Source organism: Neoarius graeffei, chromosome 2 (genome assembly GCF_027579695.1).
Source record: "Neoarius graeffei isolate fNeoGra1 chromosome 2, fNeoGra1.pri, whole genome shotgun sequence".
Lineage (NCBI taxonomy): Eukaryota > Metazoa > Chordata > Actinopteri > Siluriformes > Ariidae > Neoarius > Neoarius graeffei.
Window position 1 is genome coordinate 46,417,668 of NC_083570.1, and position 13,919 is coordinate 46,431,586.

Sequence of the window (13,919 nt, forward strand, 5' to 3'; positions counted from 1 at the left end):
TTGACTTGAGCACTGATTATTCGGACTTGGACTCGTGCATTAACTGCATTCAGACTCATAAATTGGAGACGAGGACTCTGATTTTTTTCTTTTTTTGTAACATGCCATAATAATTTGGCATAAGATACTTATATTAACATTAATTTTTATACTAATTTCGTGCAAGAGAATGCACATTCACCTGTTCATACATCATGTTCAAGAACAAACTAACGCTAATGGTGCTAAAATGCCTGGAGAGAACGTCCCTAGGATTGTCTGCTTTGCTTATTGAGGTATTTCACCCACGTGACCAAGTCACGTGATGCAGCCATTTTGGACGGCACGCTTAAGTCCTTCAGTGCAACGCAGTATGAGATGGTGGAGACCTTTGCATATTTTAACAAGAAAGTAAGCTGTGATTCGTGTTAAATTGGATCTGTCTTTTATCACAAACACTGTACCCAGCCTTGGTATGGAGCCAAGGTTGTCGACAGAAGTCAACAGTTTGATGAAGGATGACCCCAGCAGTTTGAAACGGTACAAGGTAGGCTATGTTCACAACACTGTCTTGTTACTCGGGGGATCCGAGATCCCCTGAAACAGACATGAGATCCTTTGAAAACATGATTTGGGAAATGTTGGGGGGTCTCTAAAATATTGGCAAAATGATGTTTATTGACATAGCAATCGTGTGTAACGGGAAGCATTTGCATATCCGAAGTGTTGTGTTTACATGACAATGACTGCTGCTGCCAGGTTGGTTGTTGAGTAGCCTGACTGTTTTTTTTTTCCTTGCGTGTGGTATCATTGTTGACGCGAGGTTGTTTTTTGAACATGCCAATGCGGACACGATTTCCCCTGATGAGTTATGACTTCAGACGCGATGCATGTGTGGAGTCCGCGTGATATGTGCGTAAGATAGGCTTCTCATGTGTTTGGAGAGCCGCGCTCTTTTTTTTTTTCTTTCTTTCTCTTTCTTTTTACTTAATTTCCCTGTTTATTTCCGTGTCCCATTTCTTTCTAGCCTCTGTTATTGCGTTTTACGTCTGATGTCTGCTACATGCAACCCTAGACAAATTAACACTGCCTTGTTTCACTGCTCAGATGGGTTAACAAACACTGACCCATTTACTTTTTGCTATATATTTTATCAAAATTGCGTTAACTGATAAACTAACCTGAAATGAAATGATCACTGCAAAGTCTGGAGTACTCTGTTGGCTCCCAATCCTGTCTTTTCACAGCTGTAATCCCTCTTGTCTGGGTCAGCAGGAAACCGGTAGTGATGTGTCGGTCGCGAACGATCCGGTTCAAAGAGCCGGCTCTTTGAAGTGAACGACGGGAGCCGGCTCTTCGGTGGGAGCCAAGTTGGGGAGCCGAATTATTTTTTTGTCCTTAGGTGCCTCAGAGAGAGAGAGAGACTTTCACAAAAAAGTTGCTGTCTGATTGCGTCTTTGTGTTGTCTATTACCATTCAAAGGAAAAAAAGTAGCATGGTGTACGCCTACTTTTTTTGGTTGATGTCATTCACAGCTGCGAAAATACGAAAATTGGTGTAATGCTTAAAGCTGTGGAGCGCAGGGGAGAGGAGTCTGTGAGGCACCTGAGGAGGGGAAAATCAGCTGTGTATTTTATATTGGTAATATAACAGTTTTGCATTATGTTTGTGAGAAAATAATTTATTAATTGGTAAGTTTTATTTCTATAGCTAGAACATTGTTACACTGCTATACTTTACAAAGCTTTACAATGGCTACAAAAACTAAAAAATAAAATGGAAAACATCCTATTGATAAAATATAAATAACGTAATTAATTAACTAGTTAATTGCAGCAATTAAATCAAAAATAAAATCTCAGGAGCCGTTTGGGATCCGAAAGAGCCGGCTCCTTATAGTAAGAAGAGCCAAAAGAGCCGGCTCCCGAAAAAGAGCCGAAATTCCCATCACTAGAAACCGGTAAAAGGAGCGTCCTGCACGCTGTCCCTGTCTGCTGTGGCAGCCCACAGCACAACAAGCAAACACCATGGTTATTTATAGAGTGCTTACTGACAAATTAATCTATTCTAGGTGTCTGTAACACATTTTTTTTCAAGCCGGCTCTCCCTCTCTGTCTGCAGCATTAGTATGTAGCTTGACGTTCAAAATGGCGGACACCGGGGCGTCACGTGACCCTGTGACGTCAGGTGAAATACCTCAATACAGACTTCTCGTGCAGTGGGAAAAAATGCACTGCTATGTGTTCCATATGTAGAAGAACTATCGAGGAGACGACGGGGACAACCTCGAACTTCAATCATCATTTGGCAAGACTCCACCCAGAGAAGGAAGTGACACGCTATGTTCATTGCGCTGTTGATAGTGGGCGGGGCTTATTGAGTGATGAACAAGCTTTTTATCTGTAGCCTATTAACTAAAATGGGGCAGTCGAGCAGTAACGTTAGTCCAACACAGTAGCAGGGACGCTTTCAAATAAAGGCAGCAACAGCCACCGTCAAATGGTGCAGTTGGAGTCTTGTTCTCAGACTCGACATTAACTTGACAATGTCCAAATATTTATGGACATGATTGTACTCTGTGTAGTGGTGCAAGTGAATTAATGGATTTGTGTGTGCTTGGATTATGGTGGTGCATGCGTTTGGTCATAGTGGTACTGACAAGACCAGAATATTTGAGTTTGCATCATGAAATTAACCCTCTGGGGCTGAGAGCTTCGCCGGCAAAGCTCGACAGGCTTAGAATGAGTAGGTCATGTATTTAGAAAAATATCTTTGCGAGTTTTTATCATACAATCATGATAAACATATTGACAGAAACTTTATATGTTACACTTTCCTATGTACCCACTACCAAATAATATTATAGTTTTTAAATTACCAAAATTAGATGAAACATAAAACTTGTCACCTTACTCAGTCTGACCGGAGTTGGGAGTGCTGAGAGCGCACTTACACATTCATAAAAAACTATTCACATGGTAACGGCACGATAATCACTTTCAGTTTCAATTGGTTTCTCATTCGCCGTGGGAACGCCCACCGTAAACAGGGTAAAATCTGTCAGCCATAGTTTAGCCTATTTGGAGGTAAAACATGTTGCGAGATGGCACGCGGATTTTATGTGCTTTGCATGATTCAGGACAGCAATTCAATTAATGATTCAGGACAGTGATTCAATTCAATCTTGAGAGCTGCAACACTGATGATGAGTGGTGTCATTTTGATCTTCAACTCGATCCAGCTGAAGATCAACTCGAGTAAGTGTAAATATTTCTTCTATTTATTATGAACAGATCATTTGATATGCATGCGCTGTAGTGCGTACACAGGAAAAATGACTGAGCAATTTTTCCAGAATTAAAAGTATTTTCCTCAAAAATAGTTAATTTTGCTCTATTGTGAGTTTAGAGAGTCAATTTTGGAGTTGGAGTGGGAGCAAACTTGCAGAGTAATTGTGTAACAGAGTAACAGTTACAGGTTGTGGCTCTGAACTGAGTAAAATAGTACAAGAGTTAATTTCAAGGCACAATGAATAGAGTCAAATACTAAAAGTCAAATACCAGATAAATGATGTTGTAAAAAGCAGTTTTAGAAAAGAAAGAAAGAAAGAAAGAAAGAACGCACAACTTTATTCATCACACACTTGTGAAATTCCTCTCTGCATTTAACCCATCTGAAGCAGTGAAAACATACATGCACACACACGAGCAATGAGCACACACACATACCCAGAGCAGTAGGCAGCCATGCTAACAGCGCCCGGGGAGCAGTTGGGAGTTAGGTGCCTCGCTCAAGGGCACCTCAGTCCAAGGCTGTCCAAGAACTGTGTTGGACTGTGTGTAAAAACATGACCTTACCCATTGTGACAAACCGTTTTGATCACCTGACCTGATAGGATTAAGAGTTGGCAGTGGGAGGGGTTTTCACTCTTCTCATTGAAAGGAATGGAAATTTTTACTCCTCGAATACCCCTCCCACTGCCAACCCTTTATCCCAAAACAATAGGACATACATTTTTTTGATGGCCAGTTAATTGTCCAAATCAATGGAGCAGATTTAAGTTTTTGTGCTTGATATATTCCTGAGACTGAACAGAATCACCTCAAGTGACCAAAATGGTTCATCACAGCGAGTAAGGTCATGTTTTTTTTTCACACATTCCAACACAGTTCTAAAACTGCCTTTTACATCTTCATTTATCTGTCATTTTTTAAAAAGTACAATAACGACATACACAGTACATAGATATTATTGTAGCTGAACTTGTGCTGAATACAAAAAAAGTCATATGACTTTGAAAATACTGCTTAGATTTGTTAAAATTGAAAAATCAGAGCATGCCAAAATCATTAGTGCCAGAAAATACCCTCAGACCCGAGAGGGTTAAGAGCAATAGAGCAAGTGGGTGATTAGCAGAAATGCAGACGTGAAGAAGACTGGGAAGCAGGAAGCTGGATGTGGCAGGGTCTCAGGCTGCTGACCTGTTCATGGGGCTCTTCTCTGAGCTGATGGGCCCGGAGTAGCACTCGTCCAGGCTGTCGTTGCTGTCATCATCGGCCTCAGTAATCACTTTCTTCAGCTCCATCCGCTCCATGGCATGTAAGCAGAGAGTAGATTGTAGGTAAAACGATGAGTTCTCTTAATCCTGGGGAGTAAAACACTGCCTGAAAAACAAGAACATGAGGAAATGGGTCAGGAACAAGGACATGGAAAATTAGGCCAAACAAAATAATGTGTTTCCAGTTACCCGACCGACCCTGTAAAAACACTGCAACCCTTCAACTGTTTATGACCACGATAAACAAACTATTTCTCGCGCCCGACCCTACCTGCTTGGCAGCCACCTGGCGAGTCAAATGAGAACTGCTAGGGCGTGTCATAAACCACTCAGTATTTGCCGAAAGACACGAGGCCCGTCAGGAGTAAATTGACAACCAACACGCACCTCCCTCACCCGGATGCAAAAGGCGTGCCTTTTGGCGGATGCCACCTTTTTCACGGCTGAATCGCGCAGATCCGATTTTTTTTTTTTTAGGGGGGGCGTTGGAGTGTCTGATTATAATTTCATCAAAGTAAATTCTGTATATAAGCAAATGCCATTACAGTCCATGAAACATAGGAAGTATAAGTATGAGAAGAAAACAGTAAATCAGAAAGCTGCGCACTTTTGCGCAGCGTTCGCGCAAACGTGCGCAGCTTTCTGATTTACTGTTTTCTTCTCATACTTATACTTCCTATGTTTCATGGACTGTAACGGCATTTGCTTATTTAGTAATTTTAATACAGAATTTACTTTGAAATTATAATCAGACACTCCAACGCCCCCCCCTAAAAAAAAAAAAAATCGGATCTGCGCGATTCAGCCGTGAAAAAGGCGGCATCCGCCAAAAGGCGCGCCGTTTACATCCCAGCGTAGGACGGTGCCTCGGCCAGTCATTCGCCACCGTGCAAGCGCTGCTCAGCGACTTAAGTTTTGATTTGATCCATGGCTCCAGCCCACCTTTAAACGTTTGTAACTCGGACACCGAAGGTCGCAGCAAAGCCAAATTTTGTAGGTATTTCTAGACAGGGGTCACCGTTAGATGCAATCGAATACATAGCTGAACAATGCTGCGTATTCTTTCTAGTGTTACGATGATGATTATCTTAGATTTTTAAGTAGAAAAACTGGCCACCCTTGTGTTCATGCCTCGAAGGGTCGGATGTAAATGACTGCTTGCACATGTGCAGTATATTTCATCGATTCTTCAGGTGCCTATAAAATGGAGGTTTGCCTCAGAACAAAAAGCGACACAGTGGACAGAAATGTTTGCTTGTCAAATCAGCCTATTGCAATGCAAAAGATATTCACAACAATTAAAAATATTTCCAAATGAAGAACTATAAAGTAACTACAACATTGTTTCCTACAACAAATCACACAGTTCTGACATTCTGGGATCAGTTGCAAATGTTTAACGAGTATTTTGCAAAAAAAGTTTTCAAAGGAAACTTCTCACTTTTTCCTACCTACCCTAGAAAATTTGTCGTAAACTTTTGGGATAAACTAATTTTTTCCCTACCTACCTACCCTATTTTGAAAACCCAGGAAACACATATTTTGTTTGACCTTATTACAGCACAGCTAGTGCATGGGCAAAACTAAACAAGCTGGATAAGATGCTTATATAGATAAAGAGTAAATGGATTAAAATGCATCACATGTCAAAGGCCAAAATTGTGTTGTTGCTAAGTGAGGCTTGCTGTTTCTATGGTAACAACAGCAAAAAAACAAACAACAACAAAAAAAACCAATACTGTGCAGTACATAAAACAGAGCTGGTTGTTACAGAGATAATGACTCAATCTATGCACTAATCTAATATCTAAAAAATATAAATTGCTCCAAATGGTACTGTATGTGAGTGTGAATGGTTGTTTGTGTCTATGTGTCAGCCCTGTGATGACCTGGCGACTTGTCCAGGGTGTACCCCGCCTTTCGCCCGTAGTCAGCTGGCATAGGCTCCAGCTTGCCTGCAACCCTGTAGAACAGGATAAAGCGGCTAGAGATAATGAGATGAGATGAGATGGTACTGTTAAATCTGACCTGATAGCAAGGCATTAACATGATCTATTTCGTTGTTTATGCTAGGAACACATTTTCCTCATCTTCCTGTCCTTCCTATGCTGGTTGCTATGATTGAGCAATAGGAGACGCTGTACAATGTCTATTAATTTGCGTTTACTGCACTTCATATTAAAGTAAACTGCAAACTGAATTGTGGCAGCAGGGGCATGGCCAAGCAGCAGTCTGTGAATGGAGGGCAGGGTCGGGGAAGGTAAGTGGCTAAGTCATTCCACCTGCTGCCAATTAATGTGTGTGTGTGTGTGTCTGTCTGTCTGTCTCTGTTTGTTACAGGGACGGAGCATAAAAGGAGAGAGAGAGCAGAGAAAGGGAGCTCTCTCCCCAACCACAATGCATGTGAGTGAGTGAGTGAGTGAGCAATGAAAGGAAGCAAGCAAGCTGAAAAGCCCGAATAAAAGTATTCGTACAAATATCAACTTTTGCCTGCCGTGCTTCTGTGCTCCACCCACATCAGGAAGTTTTACATGAATACACAGAGCCCAGTGTAGCAGGTTTAAACAGGACAATGTCTCATCCCATCAAATAATACACAAGTTCTCGGTACAGCTCTCAGTAGAATTCAAGCCACAGTTCAATTATTTTTTTTTTTGACCAGACTGTTGGCATAATGATTGCAGCATGTTGAGTACACACTGCTCCTCAGAGCCAACAAACACGACAGTTATGCAACACTTCACAAGGCTGCAAGTAAGTCTGGACAGCAAAACTGTTCATTCCTCAATTCTCCTCTTCCTCACACAATGCTCCCTTGATAGAACGTGACGCATTGCGGTCAGAATTCTCTCAGGCTCAAGGATTTAGTTGATGGAAAGCTAAAAAAATTTCCAGATGCAGTGCCACTACAAGAGGCGGGCGTGTGATGCGTCAGCAGCGGCAGAGGGAGAAAGTTCGGAGCAGTAAGATCACTGAATGAGTGGTTTGTTTGCTCATGAGGAAATCTAGCCAGATCTAGGTAATAATTTGTTTTACTATATGGAACAATTTTGAGCCATTTTATGGAAGCTTTTTCTTGTGTGTTTTTGGATTTTCTATTCAAGCACAAAAGGAATACTGTGTAACTGAATAAAATCCACTATCTATACAGTTTTGTAACATATATGAAATAATTTGTAAATGGTATTTACATCTAACACCGTGGGTGGCACGATGGTGTAGTGGTTACCACGGTCGCCTCACAGCAAGAAGGCTCCGGGTTCGAACCCAGCGGCCGGCAAGGGCCTTTCTGTGCGGAGTTTGCATGTTCTCCCCGTGTCCGCGTGGGTTTCCTCCGGGTGCTCCAGTTTCCCCCACAATCCAAAGACATGTAGTTAGGTTAACATGGGGCAGCCTTGGGCTGAGGTGCCCTTGAGCAAGGTACCTGACCCCTGACTGCTCCCCAGGTGCTCTGGTGTGGCTGCCCACTGCTCTGAGTGTGTACGTGTGTTCACTGCTTCAGATGGGTTAAATGAAGAGGATGAATTTCACTGTGCTTGAAGTGTGCATGTGATGAGTAAAAGTTTCTTCTTCTTCTGCATAGCATCTAAAAATGCTAACTTTTCATTTAGCATTCATGGATGCCGAGAAGGAGTAACCCTACGTTCACACCAAATGTGGCGAGAGCATAAAATTTCGCTCTCGCTGGCCTGCCAATGACGCTGGTAAGTTCCTGGATGGTCTGTGACGGAGAAAAAATAGGAATCTGCAAGGTCGTTCAGAATACTTCGTCTTGCAAACTTTATTTAAAAGGGCTGCAAAGCAAACAGACACGTCAACCGGTATGTTACATTTTAATAAAAATACTTTTTTTAAAACAATTTAAATAGTGGGGCGGCACGGTGGTGTAGTGGTTAGCGCTGTCGCCTCACAGCAAGAAGGTCCGGGTTCGAGCCCCGTGGCCGGCGAGGGCCTTTCTGTGCGGAGTTTGCATGTTCTCCCCGTGTCCGCGTGGGTTTCCTCCGGGTGCTCCGGTTTCCCCCACAGTCCAAAGACATGCAGGTTAGGTTAACTGGTGACTCTAAATTGACCATAGTGAATGTGAGTGTGAACGATTGATCGAAACGCGAGCCGTGTCGGGCTGAAGTGAGCTGAAAAAGGGTAGTGGAAAAGGGCCATAAGTGTCAGCCCTGTGATGACCTGGCGACTTGTCCAGGGTGTACCCCGCCTTTCGCCCGTAGTCAGCTGGGATAGGCTCCAGCTTGCCTGCGACCCTGTAGAAGGATAAAGCGGCTAGAGATAATGAGATGAGAATTTAAATAGTTAAAATCATAAAATAATAAAAAAAAATTTGATTAACCCAGTGTCATTAGGGAGACTGGGTAGACTTTTTGGTTTTTCTTGTTTTTTTTTGCCTTGTTGAAAAAAAAAAAATCAGCAAAATGACTGCTTTGCATCATATACAACATCTCTCGTCTTGGAATACCACCCGTCTGACAGCATCATTCAAGTCACCAACACTCTTGCATGCCATGGTGTTAGTTGGCGTGCAAGTCCCTTTTATTTTCAGAAAATCTCATCTCGTTATCTGTAGCCGTTTTATCCTGTTCTACAGGGTTGCAGGCAAGCTGGAGCCTATCCCAGCTGACTACGGGCAAAAGGCGGGGTACACCCTGGACAAGTTGCCAGATCATCACAGGGCTGACACAGACACGGACAACCATTCACACTCACACCTATGGTCAATTTAGAGTCACCAGTTAACCTAACCTGCATGTCTTTGGACTGTGGGGGAAACCGGAGCACCCGGAGGAAACCCACGCGGACACGGGGAGAACATGCAAACTCCGCATAGAAAGGCCCTCGCCGGCCACGGGGCTCAAACCCGGACCTTTTTGCTGTGAGGTGACAGCGCCAACCACTACACCACCGTGCCACCTATTATTAAACCTATTTTTAAACATTAATAGGTTTAATTATCTTGTTTATTATTGTTATCTTCTAACAAGAAATCCCAGATAAATGTGACTCCATTCAAGATATTTCACTGCTATAATTTTTGCAGTGTGAAAAAAAAGAGCACATTATCTGTTAAAAATAAACATTAACCCTGCTGTAAAAACCACAAACTTCTTTATAGAAAAAAAAAAAAATTCCAGTATACACACACACACACACACCTTGAGGATTCAGCTGTTTAAGTTTCACTTTGTAAATGTTTGGCTGAAAAATGGAGTCTGATTTTACTTGCCACTCTTCATGCCACTGAAAGTTAAATCATAAATCTCAATGCTTTGTTCTGTGACTGAATAAAGCAAGCCATCCAACTTTAACCCTGTTTTTTTTTTTTTTTACTTTTCTGCTCTGTTTGCTTCATATTTTATGGGTTCAGGCCACGCAGTGGTGCTCCCTAGGCTCTAGTTGAAAATCTTGTAATTTTCAACACAAATGTTCGAACATTTATAAAGCTCATTGTTACGATTATTATTATTATTATTATTTTTTTTTTTTTTGTCATGCCAAAAAAAAATAAATCTCCTCCTTTAAAAAAAAAAAAATCCTCATGACCAAGCAAACAAATATTGCAGTTCTGGATGTTACTGTTATTACTGTAACTTAGAAGTCATCGTTATCGTAATAGAGCATCGGTGTCACATCATCCGTAGTTGATAAATTTCATTTTTTGTAGTTTCTTCCCGCAGAGATGACATAACTCTTGGAAGATACACACAGCAGGTCTGTGAAGAACGCAGGCCAGCTGGAAATTGTGCAAACTTTTACAACAGTAAAAGCACTAACTCTTGATGGTGCACTCAAGCTAGGACTTGTTTACCGAAGTTCACAAATTACATGCTCCTTTCACGAACCACATGATCCCATTGGGATATAAAGACAATGATACTCAAGTCAGAAGTACTAAAAAATACTACTGCACATACAAATCAGACATGCAAACAACTTGAATCTGCTTACATATTGCTGATTTCAGTAAAAAACAAACAAACAAAAAAACATGTTTGGCTGAATTTGGGTACTCACAGGCAGGGCAAGGCAGGGCTCTGAGCTCAACGGAGACGTTTACACCTGGAGGTGAGTGGCAGCTATAAAGAGCAGAGGGAGGGCCCTTCTCAACCAATCACATTTTTTTTTACTATGAGCTCTTGTCCCAATACACACCCACACCCTACCTCCCCAAAACCTGCGCGCGCTCTGTGTGATGACGCAGGAGCCTAAAACTGTGGACAAGATAACGGCACATTGCATCAGCTGCTCTTTGCTCTGTCCTTTTGCGACACTAAGGACGCGTGACTTTTTTGTGGATATTCATCCACATTTTATTCAGGAGCGCACAAGCATGCACAAACCTGATCACACACGGGCAGCTGTTGGGGTGTGTGGGGCTGTGACATTAATTACCAATCAGCATAAAGCGTCTGTCTAATACACATTCACACTACAAGGCACTTGTCCACCCACACAGTGATGAAAAACCTTACATAAAAATGACACGATTAAAAGACTTATTAAAAGATGTTTAAACAAACAACAACCAGCATGCATAAAATCTATCTTTGAGCTTTGTATTGTAAAAGATATGATAATTGGTATCTTAAGATAAGAGTTTTAATATCTTATCATTAGAACTGAAACCAATCTCAATTAATTAATCTCACCCCGGATCAGGTTTAGGCAATTTAGGCAAGTTTAAAGAAAAAAAAACAAAAAAACACCTACTGCCACGTAAAATCTGCACAAAAACACAGACCATATCAATCCATGCAGCAAATGTTGCAGTATATTATCCAATATGAGAAATGTTTTAAAAGCTCTCTAAACCAAAAAGTGCCATGCTGATAAAATAGTAAGACTGGCTTTATTGTGTTGATCGAGATGGATTTTCTTTTCTCAAGGAGAAAGAACCCTTTGCTGATGCTCATTCCTTATATGGACTCTGCTATCTAAAGTCCATGGCTTAACCCCCCCAGACCAATCACAAGCTTTGGCTCAACGGTCCAAACAAAGCAGAGATTTCCCACTACACCCCTGGTGACATGCTAAACTCACACACCAAAGCCAAGCTGGGCTATCAATCACAGGAGATGCTGAACAGCCGAACTGACTCTTAGGCCCTGTCCACACGGCAACGGATTCAGGTGAATCTGATAAAATTGTTTATCGTTTTGGCCTGGCGTCCACACGGCACCGGCATTTTGGGTGCCCCAAAACGAAATCTTTTGAGAACGGGTTCCAGAGTGGAAAAATCTGGCAATGGCCCCGTTGTGAAGTCGTCTGGATGAGTAGAACGGATTTGTTTACGATGACGTCACAACCACATGACTGTCAGTGCTTCCGGGTAGAAGCGTAACGAACTCGATGCGAGTTGTCAACAAATCCTATAACTTGGTTCATGAAACGTGCTTACAAAATATTTTCACTGTGAATATTTATTGTGTAATGGTGCAAAGAGAGAGAGAGTGAGATAATAGCCCTTAGGGCAGAGTCTTTAGTCCAAACACTGCGGAAGTACTGAGTATAACCAAACCGCGCACCGCCCGTGCGCTTTCCAAAAACAAAAACAATCCCGCCAGCAAAAATAGGAAAAAAAAAAAGGAGCGATCTCACCTCTTCAGATGTTGGTTTAAGTCTGACAATACATTCCTCAAAAAGGGCGTAGAAGAACAAAGTAATCCATCAACGTGTAGCATTCAATTTATTCCGGACCATTAAAGAATTCTGGAGGATATCAGAATGTTGGCGTACCGGCTTCCATCTACCCCCATTCATTCCTCTTTCCGCGTCTTTCGTTTTACGCTACTGATTAATAATCAAAACTTTGTGGCTGATGCTACAGAAGAAGGGGTTTATGCACATGCGTCTACTTCTTCTATTGTTCTGGTGTCTCCGATGGGACCGTCTTACAGCACACGTAGAGGTGTGGCATGTGTATAGACCCTTTTCAGTCACGTGACCTTCGTAAACGCGACCACCATTTTGGACATGTAGCAGACTTCGGCTCGAATTGGTTTGAATGCGAGGAAGGCGACAAACGGAGAACATACAAGAAAAAGGAGCGAGATGCAGAAAACACCTTCGCTATCCAGCGACGTAGGGCATTTACAGGGCGAGCAGAGGGAGAAATAACAACAGTAACGACACATTAGCAACGCCGTACAGAAATAACGGTTTATGGCACAGACCCTTTCGGTTCTCGCTCATCTAGCTGCTACAATGACTGCTTAGACTGCAACAATAATACCTAACACACATTTAAGTATCCGTCGTAAAGACGTGAAACTCGTCGAGTGATGAGTGTGTTCATCGATAAGCTAACACAATCTAAAAGTAGACATACCATCACACTGCCCTGGCGCTGTGTACAGTTTCCCTTCTATGGTTTGTGCACTCGCTATTTGCCATTACTTTCTCCAACCGTTGTTAGAGATTACAGGGAACGGCCTGGATTTAAGAAACAAATACATGTTCCTCTTGTTTTGAACACTTAACCCATGTTTACATTAGACCGTATCAGCGGATCATCAGATTAACGTTTTTAAAAGCGATTAGTGTGCACACAGCAACACCAATACACGATTCGTCTGCACACAGCAACACCAATACACGGATACGCTCGGCTCCGCAGGCATCCTGCGCTCCAAATCACTCCGCCCTGAACAGTGAGTGCCCTCTGGAGGGTGCGCACTCCGGCCCTGCGCAGCTCACACAGCGCGCGAGTGAAGTGCACGAGCCACGATTCAGGACTGAGCCGCTGTGTGTGTGATCCCAGCGCAGATCACTTACCACTCGTAAGTGGAAGGATGGCAAGCCTAAAGACAATCGTTTTTTTTTTTTTTGGTTACATAGTCAAGAGAGGTGTCGGATCACTGGATCCAGTGTAAATAGCTGCCGGAGCCAACGCCCGAGGTTCCGGAGCGCGCTCCGGCTTACTCCCCCTCAAATTAAGCGCTGTTTGTAGGACACTGCCTCTGATCTGTCCTACAGTCTACCAACAGCAAAGGAACACAACGCTAGCTAATATCGTTAGCTAATAGCTACTACAGAAGAACAAAGAGGTTACGATGGGTTATTTTAGCCTATTTGGTTACACACTCGCCGCCACAGAATGTTAACAGCAATGTAATGCCTTTTCTGGCTAATTTTATTCGTCTTACCTCCAACAAAGTGGTCACTACACAAGCGCTGGTATGCCGAGGGCTGCCAATCTGTTAATGGCCGCTATCCATCTTCTCCTTTGGGATCCGATAAAATGATAACCCTTGCCTTGTTTGTTGATGGTTACTACATCCAGGTGCACAACAATATAGTGGCATGATGGAAGTCTTGCTGAAAATAAACACTTTCTTTGCTGCCGTTCCTCAATGCTGGCTGTGGTAAACTACTGGTA

At 42.5% G+C, this 13,919-nt stretch overlaps 1 protein-coding gene across 3 annotated transcripts in view; it reads right to left on the reverse strand.

The window, feature by feature from the left end:
• Window positions 1-13,919, reverse strand: part of slc38a4 (solute carrier family 38 member 4) — a 539,078-nt gene that overhangs the window by 41,696 nt on the left and 483,463 nt on the right. The window contains exons 1-2 of one of the 3 annotated variants that reach the window (XM_060914350.1): window positions 10,556-10,612; window positions 4,461-4,643 (exon numbers count right to left, since the gene is read on the reverse strand). The exons of 1 other annotated variant lie outside the window; for it this stretch is intronic. In XM_060914350.1, coding sequence (XP_060770333.1) covers window positions 4,461-4,573 — 113 coding nt within the window. In that variant the 5' untranslated portion in view covers window positions 4,574-4,643; window positions 10,556-10,612. Of the gene's footprint in view, window positions 1-4,460; window positions 4,644-10,555; window positions 10,613-13,919 lie in introns of those variants that run through there. One more of the 3 variants, XM_060914349.1, reaches the window with a different exon arrangement.